The 18730-nt window shown below is 22.5% G+C and overlaps 6 protein-coding genes across 6 annotated transcripts; 2 read left to right on the top strand and 4 right to left on the bottom strand. All coding sequences in view use genetic code 6, as the record gives it.

Annotated features, from left to right (window-relative positions):
• Positions 1-136: 136 nt before the first annotated feature.
• Positions 137-2164, bottom strand: TTHERM_00446190 (RNA recognition motif protein; the record flags this gene model as incomplete). The annotated part of the gene is made up of 5 exons (XM_001023381.2): positions 137-522; positions 1102-1169; positions 1229-1432; positions 1667-1803; positions 1988-2164. The coding sequence occupies 5 exons, from the start codon at positions 2162-2164 to the stop codon at positions 137-139; spliced, it is 972 nt and encodes a 323-aa protein (XP_001023381.2).
• A 936-nt stretch (positions 2165-3100) lies between these two features.
• TTHERM_00446180 (RNA polymerase Rpb7, amine-terminal domain protein) lies at positions 3101-3730 on the bottom strand (the record flags this gene model as incomplete). The annotated part of the gene is made up of 2 exons (XM_001023380.3): positions 3101-3236; positions 3345-3730. 2 exons carry the CDS (start codon positions 3728-3730, stop codon positions 3101-3103), a joined length of 522 nt encoding a protein of 173 aa, XP_001023380.2.
• Positions 3731-6048: 2318 nt separating this feature from the next.
• Positions 6049-10008, bottom strand: TTHERM_00446150 (Serine/Threonine kinase; the record flags this gene model as incomplete). Its single annotated transcript, XM_001023379.3, has 9 exons — positions 9768-10008; positions 9405-9604; positions 9244-9298; positions 8709-8928; positions 8116-8452; positions 6977-7903; positions 6716-6916; positions 6576-6655; positions 6049-6511 (listed from the first exon to the last, which is right to left on the bottom strand). The coding sequence occupies exons 1-9, from the start codon at positions 9778-9780 to the stop codon at positions 6049-6051; spliced, it is 2496 nt and encodes an 831-aa protein (XP_001023379.2). The 5' UTR covers positions 9781-10008.
• A 916-nt stretch (positions 10009-10924) lies between these two features.
• TTHERM_00446140 (hypothetical protein) lies at positions 10925-15322 on the top strand (the record flags this gene model as incomplete). Its single annotated transcript, XM_001023378.2, has 5 exons — positions 10925-11146; positions 11241-11410; positions 11466-13580; positions 13639-13739; positions 13803-15322. Exons 1-5 carry the CDS (start codon positions 11021-11023, stop codon positions 15320-15322), a joined length of 4032 nt encoding a protein of 1343 aa, XP_001023378.2. The 5' UTR covers positions 10925-11020.
• A 479-nt stretch (positions 15323-15801) lies between these two features.
• On the bottom strand, positions 15802-16455 carry TTHERM_00446130 (PGP phosphatase; the record flags this gene model as incomplete). Its single annotated transcript, XM_001023377.1, has 1 exon — positions 15802-16455. The coding sequence occupies one exon, from the start codon at positions 16453-16455 to the stop codon at positions 15802-15804; it is 654 nt and encodes a 217-aa protein (XP_001023377.1).
• Positions 16456-16692: 237 nt separating this feature from the next.
• TTHERM_00446120 (asterix protein, putative) lies at positions 16693-17319 on the top strand (the record flags this gene model as incomplete). The annotated part of the gene is made up of 3 exons (XM_001023376.2): positions 16693-16917; positions 17024-17121; positions 17181-17319. The coding sequence occupies exons 1-3, from the start codon at positions 16783-16785 to the stop codon at positions 17317-17319; spliced, it is 372 nt and encodes a 123-aa protein (XP_001023376.2). The 5' UTR covers positions 16693-16782.
• Positions 17320-18730: the final 1411 nt, after the last annotated feature.

Raw genomic sequence — 18730 nt, 5'->3', positions numbered from 1 at the left:
AATCAATCAATAAATAAATCAACAAGCCAAATATAAGTAATGTATTTATTTATATCAATTTATGGAGAGGAGGTGCAGTACTTGTTGTTGTTTTCTCATTGTTCCCCATTACTACTCTATAAAGCGACAATTTTTCTCAATTTGAGTTAGATTGTCTGGAGGGAGAACGAGAATTGTTGTTATTACCATTGTTATAAGAATTGTTGTTAGCAGGTTGATTGTTTCCATTGTTGAGATTGCTACCTGATCTATCATTTTTATGAGAACCAGCTGAATTAGATCTGTTATTATTTCTGTTATTATAGCTTCTGCTGTCGGATCTTCTTTGACCTCTTGAGCTTGATCTTCTTCTTCTATTATCAGGACTAGGTCTTCTTCTATCACCTCTATCACTACTTCTCTTTCTTCTGTCACCAGCGGATCTAGATCTAGACATATCTCTTCTTCTTCTTCTATTTCTAGAGTCAGAGCGAGAGTCTCTTCTTCTTCTGTTTCTGTCGTCAGATCTGCTTCTTTGTCTTCCTGTTAGTTCACAAGTAAATAGGTAAATAAATAAATTACAATTTGAAAATGTGGTTTTTTCTGAAATTCATTTTAAAATATTTTATAAAAATTTCAAATCGAAATTCTTTCATTTTTTTATAAAATTTAATTTTGTAATTTTGGTTGTAATTGATCAAGTTAAAGCAAGAATAAATCAATCCATCTCATATTAAATTTAAATGATATTTTTTATTGAAATAATTAATAAACTTAGGAAGTAAAATTTTGAATGTCAAGTTATAATCATGTAATTAAGACAGACAGACAAATCTAATAAAATAGAAGGAAATTATATTAATTGCATCCTTAATTATCTAAATTATCTTTGCAAATAAAATTGTGGGGAGACACCTACTTAAAATAAAGAAATTGTTGATATACCAAAAATCTTTTTTTCAAAAATCAAGCTTTTTTCTTTATTTTGCAAAATTTTTGTTTAATTTTTTCATTATTTCATTTTAATTTAAATAAGATTTTGTAGACGACTGCACTTATTGAAATTTTGTTTTGATGATCAAATTTCAGAGTTGATTTATATATTTTTAATAAAAGGTTTACTGCTTCTAGAGTCAGAACGAGATCTTGATCTTCTTCTTCTATCTCTGGATCTGCTTCTTCTATTTTGACTATTATTTTATTAAATACATTCGTTATACTTTCAATTATTTTAACTAAATAATCTTACTGGCAGTCTCTGACCTTATGGCTAGTTGAACCACAATTATAGCATCTATTTTTATTACCATTGCTGCTAGTTCTTCTAGTTTTGCTACAGTCTTTAGCAATATGATGGAGAGAACCGCAAGTATAACAGCCTTCGTTTCTTTTCTTTCTGCCGCCATTACCGAATTCTAATCTGAGTTCTTTACCCTTCAATGAATTACCATTTCTATTTTATAAAACCAATTTTTAATATTTTTATTACCTACCATCATGGAATATTTTTAAAATTAAAAAAGGGGTTAAGTAAAGCAAAAGCCATCTAAAATAAATTATTCTAACTAGAATAACTCAAGTACACCACATCTGTCTGCTCCTTGAAAAATTTTCATAGCAGCGAATGATATTTAGAAGCATAAAAATAATGCCTTAAGGAAATTTTTAATAAAAGAATATAAATTACTCCTTGAGAGCATCCTTAGCATCACGGGAATCTTCGAATTCGATAAATCCATAACAGTTAGGACCTTTCTTTTTAATCTTGATTTCACTGATTTTACCATGCTTTTCGAAAAGATCTTTAACATCTCTTTCTTCAACCTATTTAATATTTATTTAGAATTAAAATATATAACGTTTGGTTAGGTAGTTAGCATTTTTTATGATTATTTGATATTTTTATATTATTCATTCATCAAAAATGAAAACATATCACAGACCATATATGGATCATATCGAATTTATTTCTAATTTTAAATTAAATAAGTGGATTCAAATCTTTTACATCTCTAGAGAGGTTACCCAAGAATAATTTCTTTTGGCTTTTACTGTCTCTGTCTCTTGAATGTTCTCTGCTCATATTTCTTTTTTTATTCTTTCTTTAAAATATTAATTTATATTTATATTTTTATTTCAAAATAAATTGAATATTTCTTCTTAAATTCAATCTCTATTAATCCATAATAATCTAAGCTTTCTAAAATCATTAATTTGCATATTCATTCATTCATTCTTTCTCTCTTTCTTTCATTCATTCATTCACTTTGGAGCTCTCGTCATTCGCAAACAATAGTTTTTAATTTTATAATTCTTATGTCTATTCACAAACTATTATAAAAATTAATTAATAATTTAAATATGCATTCAGTCATATTGCTTTTTGTCTAAATAGCAAAATTACAATCACAGCTTTGTAAATCGAGATGATTAACTGTAAATAAATAACTCATTTATTTTCCTTAATTTTTATCAAATAACAATGCGAAGTTTTTGATAAGCATTTTTACAATCATGTCTTTTCAAATTAATACAAAAAGAATTTAATCCTTTCACTTTATCACTAAATTACAATTTTTTAATATAAATTTTAAAATTATATTTAAAATATTATATTTGTTAATTAATTAAATTTAACATATTTTAGCTTAATGCTCGTTTATTTTGTTTATAATTTTTTTACTTCTTTATTTATTTTATTTAAAACCAAATATTTAAAAACATCATTTAAAATCGTTATTTTTGATCTTTTAAAATTGATTAGATTTTTTTAGTAATAATCTCTTCTAACCCCTTATTGTAAGAAATTTTTAATTGATTTTTTTAAATAGTTTTGTTTGAAGGAGAAATATTTCATTTTATTTGTTTTTATTTGGAATTTAAAAATTAATTTTTTAGTACAGAAACTATCATCTGCTATCTTTACAATATACAAATGTCCAATAAAACCATTAATAAAAAAGTTAATTCACTCACAACTGAAAGTTAATATATTTATATATAAATGCATCCTGCTTTTATTTTTCAACTTAAAATAATATTTTTTGCCAATAAAACTGATAGACAAGATCTTTATAAATCATATTTATGCTAAATAAAGCAAGATTTGCTTACTCTAAAATCATTAATAACTATTAAAATCATCATCTACTTTACAAAGGATTTTATCATTGTTAATAGTTTCTATCAAAACTCTCAATTTATCACCTTCGTATAAGGTTAAATCATCAGATTCAAGTTTACCATCTTTTAATTCGCTAATTTATAAGTTAATAATCTTTAATAAACATGATCTATATAAAAAAACAAATACACTATTCCAATTTTTAATATTTAACATAATTAATTAAAAATAAAATTATTACTTTTAAAGTTGTTAAGGAAGCTTACGATTGGGGACATAAAATATGTTCATAGGGCCAACAGAACCAGCAATGTGATTTTGCTTGATTTCAGTTATTTAGATATCAATATATTCTTTAAGTTATGGTTTAAATGTTAATGCATCAAACTATATCTCAACTTTAATAAAGCCATCATAATCAATTAATGGTTTGCTCATATATCTTAAATTTACTACCAAAATAATATATCCATGTTCATTACTTTTTTTACCTTCTACTTTTTCAATTAATTCTTTTTTAAGCAAATCATTATTATTAAGGTTGACTTTATCATTTCCAATAAGCATACCCATATGAGTAGGGTGAATCTACAAAATAGTTCTTAAACCAGATGTATGATAAAACATTTTATATATTTGCTTTACAAATTATACTTAAATAGCTAATTATTTATCTATGAACTGAATTGAAATATCTTTCTTTTTACAGACAAACTTTCTTGCTAAGATCTATTTATTTTATTTCAAATATATTTAATAAAAACATAGATATTCCTATTCGTTTCCCAAGCTAATTAAAAATTCAATTTTTTAATTTGTATGTCCTTTACTGATATAAAGATGCAATTCTTTTTTAGTTTAGAGTATTTATTAGTCTAATCCATTCATTTATGTTCAAAATCTTTAAAAAATAATTTCACAACTTGAGCTTTAAATAGCTTCAGTATGTTTTAATCTAATCTTTAAATTTATTTCTAAGAATCTTATCATATAATTTTAAAAATAAAATATATAAATTAAAATATTAATTTCTAAAGATATTGTTTGTGACATTAAAAACAATTAAATACATATCATTAAGTATATAAATAAATAAATTTAAGCATTTTCAAAAGATTTTGTGTAGTTTACAGCCCAAAAAATAATTTATAATTTTAAAATATTAAAGTTTCAAGAAAATATATAAAAATAAGCATTATTAATGTAAAAAAACTAGTATTTTTTTTATGTTTAAATTCCTGCTTTTAAAAATTATGTATTTTAATATATAGAGCGTGGTGCAGTGGAAGCATACCGGAACGTGTATTCGGTGGTCATGGGATCGAAACCCATCGCTTTAAATTTTTAAAATTCTAAATAATTAAATTTTCTTAAATATATAAATAAATAAATTTAAGCATTTTCAAAAGATTTTGTGTAGTTTACAGCCAAAAAAATAATTTATAATTTTAAAATATTAATATTTCAAGAAAATATAAAAAAAATAAGCATGATTAATGTAAAGTAACTAGTATTTTTTTTATGTTTATATTCCTGCTTTAAAAAATTATGTATCTTAATATATAAAGCGTGGTGCAGTGGAAGCATACCGGAACGTGTATTCGGTGGTCATGGGATCGAAACCCATCGCTTTAAATTTTTTTAATTTTAAATAATTAAATTTTCATTTATGTTTTCTTTAGAAAATATATATTTATTTTTTAAATCTATGGATATAGTATAAATAGTTATGACTTCTCAATTAAAATATTCAATTTAAAAAAAAATAAATTTTTGTCCATATCTCAAATTAAAATAAATTAAATATTACTATTTTTATAACTAAATTTTATTTATTACTTATAAAAACTAAAATAGCAAAGAAATTTAAATGCATAAATTAATCTTTAATTATTAAGTTTTATTTTTAATTGCTTTTAAATAAAAAATTAATCTTTTTTTAAGTATTATTTATATTTTAATTTAAAAAATAGATAAAAGATATTATTTATTAAAAGAATTAAAGAGACTTTAAATTAAGAAAATAATTTTTGAAGAGAGTTTCTATAAATATCAAAGAAGGCAAATGATATAGGGATATATAAAATAAACAATCCAATAATACTTAACTATATAATATATAAGCTTAAAATAGAAGAATAATGAAATAAGTGATTGATAACGAATGAGTAAGATAAGTGCATTCTTAAGAATAAGTTAATTATATTTGTTTTCATCTTTTATTTGCATTATTATTAATTATATATAAATCTTTTTCTTTTCTATAAATATTAAAAACTATTTTTCATAAAATTAGGCAATTATTATTTAATAAATTAAAAGCTGATTATCTTACTAATTAACTATACAAAAGACTCTATTTATCTATCGAAGCTAGCTTCAATTAATTTATTAATTAATTATTCAAATAATATTTATTTATTTAAGTGTGTATAAAAAAACAATATCATATAGCAATCTATATTTATTTATTAATGTTAGTTATTTAATTAATTAGTTTAACCATCATCTCATTTTACATTTCCAAACTCCCATTTCGTTATTCAATATTTAATGAAGTGATGTATAAAAATAATTGGTTTATATAATTATAAAAATAATATTTGATTTTTGGACTTATTAATGTGAGAAAGAAGAAAGGAATTGTGTGGAGTTGAGTTGAATTGAGTTGAGTGGATTGAATCTGGTTATTTAAATTTTAACCAAAAAGAATTTAATTTATTGGAATATTTATTTATTTATTTGTTGAATAATTAAATTCATAATTTAGTTGATATTGTTGTTATAATTGTTATTATTTTTAAGTAGAGTTTTATTGGTTTTTGTTTTCTTAAAATTGGTTTTTATATTTCAATTGCTTTATGAAATCAATTTGAACCTCTTAATAAGAAAAGCTATTATTATTATTATTATTATTATTATTATTATTATGCAAAATTATATTTTCAAACATTATTGAATTGCCAATTTCCACCATTGTCGAGTGCTTCTAAATCAATTCCATCACCATATCCTATGTATCCTAAATTAGTAAATGATCTATCTACAAGTTTGATATTAATGTCTGGCTTGTAACCATAAAACTCGTCATCATTTTCGAATTCTTCCAAGCTACTTACTTCACCATCTCCATCATAGATGTCATCATCATATAATTCATTATTTTCTTAGTTAGGGTCTACATATTCTTCACCTTAGAGTTTTGCAATATCTATAAGTTTTTGCTTTCTTTTAATGTAATCCTAATATTCCTATTCAGTTTATTTAAACTCATATGAAGTAGTAGGACCCTTCAACCATGGGTGATTGAGCATTTGCTCAGCAGTAGCTCTTTTTTCAGGCATGCAGTGAAGCATAGGCATCATGAAATCTTCAAAAGCTTTAGCTTCTTTCTCTTTCAAGCGATATCTATTTTGATATGAATAAAATATTAAATTTAATTTATGTAAATAAAAAAATAAACAATAATTACTTTTCTACTAAAACAGACTTGAGAGGCCAGTATTATAACTAAGGTATTCTTCTAAGATTGCCATTATTATCAAAGTATTTCTATTTAATTTTTCGAAGTATTTTAGTAAAAATTAAATAAATTTATATTTTTAAAATTACTTTTGATTTTTCACCTCTCTTTGCAAAGCTCTTTGGGAACTTCTTACACAACTCTTCAATTTGAGCTAAGTGGTCATCGTTCTTGGAAAAAGTAGGACCTTTTCTAGGCTCAAATAGAAAATCTCCTGTGAGCATTTCGAAGAGCATGCATGCCAAACTCCAAATATCAGCGGTAGTATTATATTTGCTTCCGATGATAACCTATCAATATAAAAAAACAAATAAATAAATAAATTTAATTTAAAAATATAAATTAATTACTTCTGGAGAACGATATTAACGAGTTTAAATTTCAGTGGCAAAATGATGGAAAGTCCAGCAGGCATTACCTAAATCTGCTATTTTTAGTTTGAAGTTTTCATCAAGCTAAGGTCCACGCATGAGTTTATTTTTATCTAATAGCTTAGTATCGGGCTAAGAGAACAAATCCTTTGTATTCATTTCTTTTTATTGGCTTGGCTTGTTCTCTTCTGCCTAATTTTCTTGCTTTGTAGATTCTTTAGTAGATTATTATTCTTATGGCTATTGCTATGCATTCTTTTATTCCTATAATTTTCTCTTCTTCATGCTAATTTTTTTACGGAGATTCTTTTTTTGCTTCTTTGTAAGACCAGGTTGCTTTAGCTTTTATTCAAGCTCTTTCAGGTTGGTATTATCCCCTTCATCCTTTTGATTACCATCATCATCTTCTCCGTCTTCATCATCATTATCATTATCATCATCTTCTTATTACTTTTTAGTTTTTTAATCAGGTTTAGCTTATTATTATTATTGAGGTTTTTTTTCTTCAACAGGTTTTTCTTCCTCTTCCTTAACTCCAAGATGCTTTCTTATGACTTTGAGACGCTCTTTAAAGAGTTAATTTTTTGTCATTTAGCCATTTTCAATAATATCCTTTAATTCATCTTAGGTTAACTAAAGTAGGACATTTTCAGGTTTTAAATCTGTATGAATAACATCGCAGAATCTATGTAAGAAATCTAAACCTATGAGAACTTATTTTGCTATTTTTCTGCATAAATGCATAGGAACACCACTATAGTTGTATCTTTTAATGACTTCTAGCAGGTTAACTCCTAAAATTTCAAAAACAAAACAGAAATGATTTCCATAAGGTCCTTTAAACACAAAGCTGTTCAATAACTAAACTACTTAGCAGTCATCTTTATTAAAGCTCTTTCTCTTTTCCTATTTTGTTTATATAGAAAATTTGAATAAAATAAGTAAATCTAATCGGTATATTAGCAATTCTATCTCTGAAAAAATTTAAATTAATAGAACTTAATCGCTTCTCATAAAAAGATGTTATAATAAATAAATAAGTTCAAAACTTTCAATCCAACAGATATATATATTAATTCTGTTTTTCTCTAAATAAAGAAACATTTATAATTGTTTACTCCTTCATAATACTTTTATAGCGACTTCATCCATTCAGGGTCTTTGCTCATTCTTGCTACCTTTTAAAGTATCTCAACTTCGTCGAATGCAGCTTCAAGATAGTGTGGAGCACTTTTTTAAATTTTAAGAGCTACATAAGTATCATACTTAAAATCTTTTGCGAGCCATACAGTTGAGAAGTGACCCCAACCAATTTTTTAAATAACAACATAACGCTTATTAACAACTTCTCCAATATGTACAGGATGGTAACCTCCAATTTTATAATCTTAAATACCCTCATCCTCACTGTCATGCTCCATATCAACTTAATTCATAATATCTTCAAGGGTTGGTCTAATTGTTTAATAATAAGATATATTTAATTTTAATATGCAAGAAATATTTAACAGAATTGTTTTATTAATTAAAGACAAGGCTTTTTATTTGAATTAATGGCAAATTAATTTTAATTTAAAAATCTATTTTGTAGATTTGTATTTTCTTATCAACAATTTTGATTTGTTCTCCTAGATTCCTATCAAGATAATAATGCCATTTTAATCTATGCTATGTAAGTGAATTGAAGAAATAAATGTATTTATTATGTTACTCTTTTTGTTGTGGTGGCTCTTGTACTGGAGCTTTTTAATTTTCAATATTGTGATTATTTCCTGCAACTTTTTAAAATTCATCTTCATAATATTAATACTGCTAATGAGGTTCTTGCTAGTGGGCAACTTAAAAGTCCATATTCTTTTAATAATTTAACTATTATTGCTATTAAAGGAGAGCCATTTGCTATTACTACTTGGCAATCCACACTTCGTCTTCTATTTTTTATAAAATGAAATATTTTCAAAAAATCAATAAAATTTCAAATTTTTGAAGTAGTTTGAAAACTTGAATAAAAGAAAGCTATTAAAAATATTTAGTCTATTTCTCAATAAAACAAACAATTCAAATTTAAGGCATTTTTTCATTTCCAAATAATTAGTTTATTATCTTTTATTTTAGCTCTGTAGAGTTTAAACCTACTGATGGGCTTTAAGCTTTTCTTTTTTAAACGCATCAATTATTTTTTTAACTTTATTTTGAACAATAATTGCAAATTTCTTTTTTAAACTTATAAAAAATGGATTATTTACCATAAAATTGAGGTTTCTAAAAATTAGTTTTAACTGGCTCGCCATCTGCATATTTCTATTTTTTAATTTATAGGCATATGATTAACTAATTTACTTTTATTTTCTCAGTAACCCTTTTTGCAAGGGCTACTTTATATATAAAGTCGTTGATAATGATTTACAATATTCTCCTTTTCAGTGGCACCCTTATGGTTTATGTTTTGATTTTGATAAGTCCCGTTTGAGGGGGCTAAATTATTAGAGTTTCCATTTAAATTTTTCTTAGAGTACTAACCATTAGTTGAGACTGTAGTAGCTGTGGAGGATGAATGATTCATATTAACTTATCCTAAAAAAGAAGTGCCTGTACTTTGTAAAAGATCTATTTTTATAAAAATAAGCTATTTAGAGGAGAAGATGGGCAAACCATGGCTTTTTATTTGAATACTTTAATAAAGAAAAGATAAACTGCTAAAATCTTTAAAAGGGTACAAAGAAAATGCGTGGGCTAGGAATATGATTAACTAAGAAATTAAAATTTTTACCTTCAGAATACATATTAATATCTTGATTTGCAAATGTTTGTTGTATAGAGAGTGAGTATTATACTTTTTTACCTTTTCTTATTTATTATTTAGATGAAATGTCCTAATAATATATTTAGTGATTTTATTTAATTCCTTTAAATTTTCTTTCTTTTTTTCTTTTAATTTTTTGATTTCTTCTTTTTATAAAATTAAAAAATATTTGATTTTTTATTTTTTTTGTAATTTGTATTTTTTTTTTAAAGGTCATTTGATTTAATGACAATTTCCATCGCCTTCTCTTTCCTTTTACGTAATTCCTATTTATATTTCAATTTAAGGGTCATCACCTATTTAAGTTTCTTTTATTTATTACTCAATATTTTTGAGTTAAAGCATATTTATTTTTCTCATTCTATCACTGAAATGCGAACAGCATTTTAAAAAACTTAATTTTTGAAATTTTTCAAAAGAAACATATGTAAATTGAATGATTTATAGATAGATATTTTGATATTAATTTTTTGAATTAAAACCATCACAATTTATCAAAGAAGATCTTTGTACGATCAATCAATAGCTTTTACTTTTAAAAATTGTTTTAGGTAAAAATTAAATTTTCTATTCATATAATCTATTAGAAGAATAGCATTTTATGACTAAGAATCTTCTAAATTTATTATTTTCTATTATAGAAAATAAAACAAATCGATATTTGTTGATTAAATACATTTAAAATCTTCGCTTTTTACCATAATTCATCAACTTAAATTTAAAAAAAACTTTTTTTATAATTTAAACTGAAACAATTATTTATTTTATTCTAAGTTAATAAAAAATGTGAAATACTCTAATTATAGTTAACATTAATAGATAATTTTTTTTTAATTTAATGAATTAAATAATTTAAATTCTTGAAAGTATTTACAATAAATACAGATTATTAAAATTAAATAGAATTTTTGATTTCGTTAAAAAGATAAAAAAGTATAATATTTATAATTAAATAGAGCATGGCTGGGTTATTAAATTTTAACGTTAATTATTTTTTTATGTGCTCTAAAAAAGAAAAAAAAATATTGATTTAAAGTATTGAAAAATAAATAAAAAAGAATACATAGATAGATATATACTTATCTAACACTCTGTATTTGTAAATAAACAAAAGTTAAATAAAAAACAAATTCATAAGCAACGGCTAGCTATTTTATATTTTTTAGTAGCCATAAAAAAAAATATTTGTAAATAGATTAATTAATTTTACTTAAAGGCAAATGGAATTAGAATAAATTATTCAATCTTTCGAAGAGAAAATTAATATCATCAAGTTAAAGAAAATCGATGTCATATTTTCTAAGCTTAATCCTGATCAGAACGATATAATCTATCTCAGAAATCTAGTAACAGCATTAAAATTTTAGAGATTTTATAAAGTTATTTATAAATAAAATGTAAGTTTTACAACTAATTTAATTTTATTTTACTTATTTAAAGCAAGAAACTATTGGTTAATTTATGCCTGAAGAAGCAGACGACTTATTAAAATTTTTCAATACTTTCAGTAAACAGACTGGTAAAAACCAAATGAGCAGAAAGTATTTTTACATGAATATGATGGCAGCGGCACAACAAAATAAATTTAATATCAATAAAATGCTTTATGAGTAAATTTTTTGTTTAAGTTTTAAATATTTTTAATTTATTTAATGGATTAAAAAGTGATGATATCAATGAAATACAAAAGAGTCTCTAAAACATACGATTAAAAAACAGAATGCAAAATTCATAATTAACTTAGAAAAGCTAAATATAATAAATGTAAATATCTACTAACTGCACTAATGTCTCTTAAAATTATGGGATAGTATAATTTTAAAAAGAAGATCAATATGACTTATAGTAGTAAGCCCATTCTAATTTGTAAAAAATCTAAATTAGCAATTATAAGGAATAAATACTACAAAACTAAATATAAAATAATATGCCATAATTTTAACAGTCAAATGAGTAATAAAATTGTTAGTAAAATTATATTCCAAAAACTGATAAAACAAATCAATCATTTAACTAAATGTTTTCAACAAGTTCTAATTAAGTTAACAGCTCTAATAATTTTTTAAATAATATTTCATCAGTTTAAACTACAAACATAAGCTACATTAAAAATGATGATAATTAAGTTATACCTCACATAGAAATATCTTTAAAAAATGCAATTAGCACTCCTATGATTCCTGATTAGGGTGTTAAAGATTAATACTTAACCTCCTCAGAAAGTAGCGCTTAAAAAACTTTGCATACATCGAAAGAAAATTAATTTTCAGCTAATAAGTTAAATAATAATAGTTTTTGCAATATCAGTGCCATATAGAATGTGAGCTAAGGTGACTCTGCTTTAATAAGTCAAGAGGATTAAGAAAATCATAAGCATCAAATGAACAAAAGATAAGAAGACAGTATATTACACTAAAATTTTGCAAAAAATAAATAATAAAATAGTAATTCTACAAGGTTTATCACAAATAAGAGCAATAAACATAGCTAAAGTAGTGAGAGAAATAATATATTATAAAAAAGCCAATAAAATAACTCAGCATAAGTAAGAGAAAATATTAATAATACAAATGTTTTGTAACAAATAAACAATTAAAATTTATTTTAAAATTGCACTAAAAGTAATCTTTAGTAGTCTATATATGAATAGGTTCTCAAGTAAAAAAAACCAGAATAAAATATAAATTAATAAGTGTCACAATCAAAATCTAATTAACCTGGTATTGTTTCTACTTCGATCCATTAAGACAGCTTAATAAAAATAATTAGTAGAGATAAAATTATTAAAGACTTTAAAGAAAACTTTAGAGGCAAAGAAAATTTCTGTGATGATTTTATGGAACTGGAAAGTACAATTAGAAGATTAGAAAAAACAAATCATAGTCCAACAAACAGTTAATTAAATAAAACTGCATAACATGAAGGTACAACAAACTGTGATACTTAATTGTAACATTTAAATAATAAGCAATAAGTTAATTAGAGTAGCTTTTAGTTTTTTTCTAATGATTCTAAAAATAATAAAATAATAAATTAGATTTAAATCAACTAATCTTTAAACTCTATTTAAAATAACAATTAAAGAGAACATACTCCTAAAGTGCTAAAAAATATATCTAATTCTAGTTCTAATATTAAAATTAAAAACAAAGTAAACTAAGAATATTCTAATTCTAAACAAAAAAATTTAGATAAAAGTTTGAGCAACTCCAAAATTTCTAAAAGTTCTTAAAAAAATAAAGATTAATCTTAAAAAGAAAATACCTTTTCAAAAAACACAATAGATTCAAGTGTGAGAAGAGTGACGAGGAGCACATCAGCAAATATCATAGATAAAAAAAGGAATTAGAGCAAGTCTCCTTCATAAGAAAAAATGAACTAAAAACAAACAATTTCAAGAAAAATATCCTCAGACTAAATTCCAAGCTATTTAAAGGAGAAAGAAAGATCATTGTCTTAAGGCAGAAGAGAAGAAAAAACACCAATAAAATTTTTAGATTTTAAATAAAAATAAATGCAAAATAAATAAAGTAAATTTAAAAGTTAGAAAATTAAATAAAATGAATAAGAAAAAGAAAATATTATTGAAAAATTAACCCATCCAAAGGTTTACTCTTCTGTTTCATAAAATAAAGAAAATGAGCCATACGTTTAAGTTTTAAAAAATTCTTAAATTTAAAACGAATAATAAATTAAATTAAGCTAAAATGCTAACAGTTCTAATTAGTAAAAGTTAACTACAGCTGCTCCAAGATCTAATGGATAATTTAATTCAATCAAGTAAATTAAAAGTATTTGAATAAAAAATTAATTTAATTAAATTCTAAAAATAATTAAGATAGAGTTTTTCTATTGACAGAATTAAAAAAATTAACGGGTACCAAGAGCAATTCAACAAAAAAAAACAATAGCAGTAGATTAAGTCAAGTAGAAATCATTGTAATTAATTTAAATTCAATATGTATTTTATCAATATTTTATTTTTTTTTTTTTTTTGAATAGCAATTTCAATAGCACAGGGTTCTTCTCAAGAGAATTCAATTTGTGGTTAAAAAAAATCAATAGATGCCAACTAAAATTAATAATAACAATTTCCAGATAAAGTGATTATTCCTAACTTTCTCATTAAAGATGCAAGCAGTTGTGAAGCAATATAACTGGAAGAAGAAAATCCCTAGAAAAATTTAAAGAAAATTGATCATTCTAATTTAAATTAATCTCCTTAGTATTAGTAATACTTTGAAAAAATCATAATGTAAGATGAAAAAATTAGTAAATATTTTACAACATAGAATGATGATGAAAACAGTTAATACATCAATAATTAAATTCAACCTAATTATATTCAAAGTGAATATATGAGTAAAAAGTAGTCTCACCACTCTTCAAAAATGAGTGATCATTCTACTTTAAGAGAATAAAAATTTGAAGCCTTAGAAGGAATAACTTTAGACTAAGAATCAACTTCTATTGATTTAAAAGAAAAAAAATCATCTAGAGAATTAAAAAATAAACATGAAACAATTTACAATTTAATGATTAACGAAGATCTTTATCAATCAAAACAAGATGAAGAAAGCCTGTAATGTAAAAAAATGAATAACATAAATTTTGATGAAAAATAAAATTAATAATATTAATTGGCTCCACCTTAATTTGGGGGATATAACAACTACAATTCGAATCAAAGCTAACAAAACAATTTACAAAAATCTTTTCTTGATAGTCCAAGCTAATTTTTGGAAGTATTAAAAACTAAAATAGAGGAAGATGAAAGCAATGAATTCATTTAAGTTTAAATGGAAAATTTAAAAAAAATTTAGTAAGAAAAGTAAAAACTCATATAAGAAGAAGCATAAATGCTCTAATAATTACAAAAGTCTTAATTGTCTAAAGTAAGCTCTAGAAATTCTCTGTCTAATAGTATATAATCTTAACTTTCCATCAATAAATAAGCTTAGCTCTAATAAGGAGCTCAATATAATCTTAAATAATTTTAAGACAAAGCATCACCTGGTTTACCTCTTCCCTAAAAGTAAAGTAGTATTTAATAATAAAACCTATCTCAGTAGCAATAATAGTTGAGATCTTCATATTACTCAAATAGTAATAATAAGCCATTTAATCAATAGAATTAATAATAAAATGGTTACTAAAGTCAAAAAGTTAATTCCACTAATAAGCAGCTTTCTAACTTAGAAGAAAAATAAGATAATATAGAATACAACAATGCCAAAGAAGTTTAATCTATTATATTTCAAAATAGTAACTACAATTCCTTAAGTAGCCAAAGAGAAGTCTAAGGGTCTATTGATAGTGGTTATAACTATACATCAAATGCAGCACAAAAGTATAGTGCAAACTCTAATTCATAATAATAATCATTTTAAAATTAAATTGATTTTTAGAATTTTTATTCAAAACAAGTAAATGGAAGCATCTAAAACCTAAACAGTCAACCTGTTTCGTCTTATCCTAATAATCAAAACAGCTCGCTTAATTTTTCATTTACTGATTCTTGAATAAAAATATAATTAACAAATCTAATAAATTAAATATAATACATCACTTTTCTCTTTGTAAATATTTTTATTAATGTATTAATCCTTGTCAAATTGTAAGATTAAAATCATTTGATTATGAATTTTTCATAAATTTTCAACAATTTTTATTATTTAAAAATAGCAAATTACTATAATTACTATATTCATCATTTTTAGAATTGTATCATATCTATCCTAATTCTGAATTTCTGAAAAATAAAAAAAATATTTTATAATTAGAACTTGTAAGGTAAATTTTTCAAAGAGGATTAATGGTTTATAAATTTTAAAAAGTTTTATAATTAGAATATTTTAATGTCAATAAAATAAATTAATCTACTTATAAAATACATTTATTTAATAATGAATGATATCATACAATTAATTAAAGATTAAATTATAGAATAATTTTAAAAATATAACATAAATATTTTTATTCAGTCAGAAGCAAAGTGAAATCACTATTATTACTAATTCTATTTAGTTACTTGTTAATCAAAATTTTTTATATTTTAATTTAAATAGTAGAGATTTATGCTTCTAGAATTTTGGAATTTACTAAATATCTACTTTTCTATTTTTCTCATTAACCAAATACCTAAATGTTCATTTAAATTATTAAATGGATCAGTATATACAGAAACTGCACCATTTAAGTTAGCAAGTAGAACATCTGTAAACAATCTGTCTCCAAAGAAAGCTATTTCGTGGTTTTTGATTGAAACATTTGTATTTTTTTACTTTATGTGATTGATTATTTCTTAAAAATTATGGGGTTTTTTTTGGCTTGTTAGAATTAATTCTATTCCTAAGTTTTACTAAACTTCTTTTTATTTTTATTCACTTTTAATTGAGTTAGATACAATAAATATTTGAGAATTTTGATCATACAATTATTTGATTTCATTATTTACACAACTTTATATTTTATTATCATAAAATTCATTTTTTAAGTGAGCAGTCAAAGTATTATCTTTGTCAAACACTAAATATTTAACACCTAATTCTTTTAATTTTGAGTAATCTATTGAATCAATTCTTGGTACATATACATTAGGATTAAGCGTCCAAGGATTATTCCAAGTTATTTTTAACAATTTTAAGTAACTCATTAATATATTTTTATTGGTTTTGTATCTATTTATTTATCTACAATAATTTTTTTATTTTTATCTTAAACAATCGATGAAAGTAATTAATTAAAAATATTATTTATTTTTTTTAACTTAGATTTAATTGAATAAACAAATCTTTTTAAATTTATTTTGATAAATATTTATATATTTGTTAAACCCAAATGGAAGAATTCTATCTATGAATATACTTCTCTAGTTAAAATTCTTAAAAACAACAATATTAAATTAAAAAAAAATCTTAAAATTTCAATAAATTATTCCAAAAAGAAAAGTTTAAAAGATAAATAATAGATAGTTAAATAGATGTCAACTAGGGATAGAAGAAGCGAAGAAAAAATTATTTATTACCAACCAGCTCCTTAAACTGAAGATTAGTAAGGAGGTGATTTGTAGTAAATTCTCTCTTTCATTTTAGGTTTTGTTGGTATTATGATGAAAGTAATTTTATATTCAAATTCCTTAATTGATTCATAAAAATGAAAATATCTTCAATCAAAATTTTCAAAAACTTTAAAATGTATAATTTTAAAAAATAAATAATTAGTAAAAGATCTGTTTATGGGTAGCTTTATTCATGCTTCTTTCTAATTTTGCTAATATCAAGCAAACCTCTGATGTAAAGCAAATGATTATTAATGCAGGGTAAAACTTACAAATTAAAATCAAAAATATAAAATATGATACAAATTTTTAATTAAAAGCATTATTGTTATGGGTATGGTCTCTCTTTACTATTGGTAACCTAAATTAGAAGAATAATAACTCTAAGCTTAAATGGCTTAATAATAGTAAGGTGCTGCTGCTTCTGAGCCTGTTTTAGAAGAAAAGTTTGAATAATGAAAAATGATAATTCTAACTTTATAGCAAAATCATTTTAAAAAGCATTTATTTAAATTAAAATAAATTTAATTGTAATATATTTCGATTAAAATCATTCATCAATCGTCTATCTATTTTTAAAATAAAATCTAATTTTTAAGTATAAATTATAATAAAAATGATCATTTATTTTAAAGAGGAATAGTGTCAATTTTGAAATTTTTTTGTGGTTTTACGAATTTCTTTAAAATTAAATAATAGATAAAAAAGTATCTTTTAAAATAATTTTCAATAAAATCCCTTTTTTGCTATTTAACTAAAATTTTATTCTAAATCAATATTAAACAAATCTGAATTTATTTTAAAATAAAAATGAATAATATATTCAAAACATAAGCTAAAATCATAAAAATACTTTTTAAAAAAATAATAATTAATATTTAAATTGATTGATATTTGTTTATTAATTTAGAAATTAAAATAAAATATTGAAAAATAATTAACTATTTTAACTCAATTACATAAAAATAAATAAATGATTGATAGATAGATAGATAGATAGATAGATAGATAGATAGATAGATAGCTCATATTAAATTTAAAATACTTGCTTTTAATCAAATAAATAAATAAATAATTATTTTTAATCTTATAAAAAATTAGGTGTTTTATTTATATAAAAAAAATTAAATGATAAGATGAAAACAATTTAATTTAAATATCTTTTCTTTTTTATTTAATTGATGACAAATTTGATAATATAACTTATATAGCTTTTCAAAAAATAATCATAGTATTTTAATTTAAATATGTTTAATTATAAATTAAATAATTTTTTGAAAATTATTAATGTTATCCATTAAATAAAAAATAGTTTGAGACTTATTAGTTAGATAACTCTCAATAAAGTTGAAATACTAAAATAAGGTGTAAAATTTAATATTAGTAAATTAAGATTTGAAAGAAATTATGATAAATAATATGTATTTTTTACTTTTTAATATTTAATTGTAATAAAAAAATTTAATTTATTAATACTCTATAATTTTAGTGATTTAAAGTTTTTCAAAATTTATATGATGTTTCTTTCATATTATTTTATTTGTGCTCACTCCTTTGTAACTAATTCTTTTAAAAGAGTATGTGCTATTTGTAATTAACATCTTGAAATATTAAAAAAATAACTTGGTTTAAGCTTATGAGATAATTATTATTTAAGAAAATATGAGAGAACAAAACGATTGATTATCTTTATTTTAATTTTTACAGTATTCGATTGATTTTTGCTTTTAAATACAATTTAAGGAACTAGCTTACTTTTAGTGGTTTAAATAAAATCAAAATGATGAAATGTCAAGTTTTTTAGCGTTATGAGTGCATGTATTTCTCTAAATTTTTTGATGAGCTTTATTTTTAATGAATCACCCAACAG

Source organism: Tetrahymena thermophila, assembly GCF_000189635.1.
Source record: "Tetrahymena thermophila SB210 genomic scaffold scf_8254437, whole genome shotgun sequence".
NCBI lineage: Eukaryota > Ciliophora > Oligohymenophorea > Hymenostomatida > Tetrahymenidae > Tetrahymena > Tetrahymena thermophila.
Note: the sequence above shows the minus strand (reverse complement) of the source record. Positions and strands in the feature narration are given on the sequence as shown.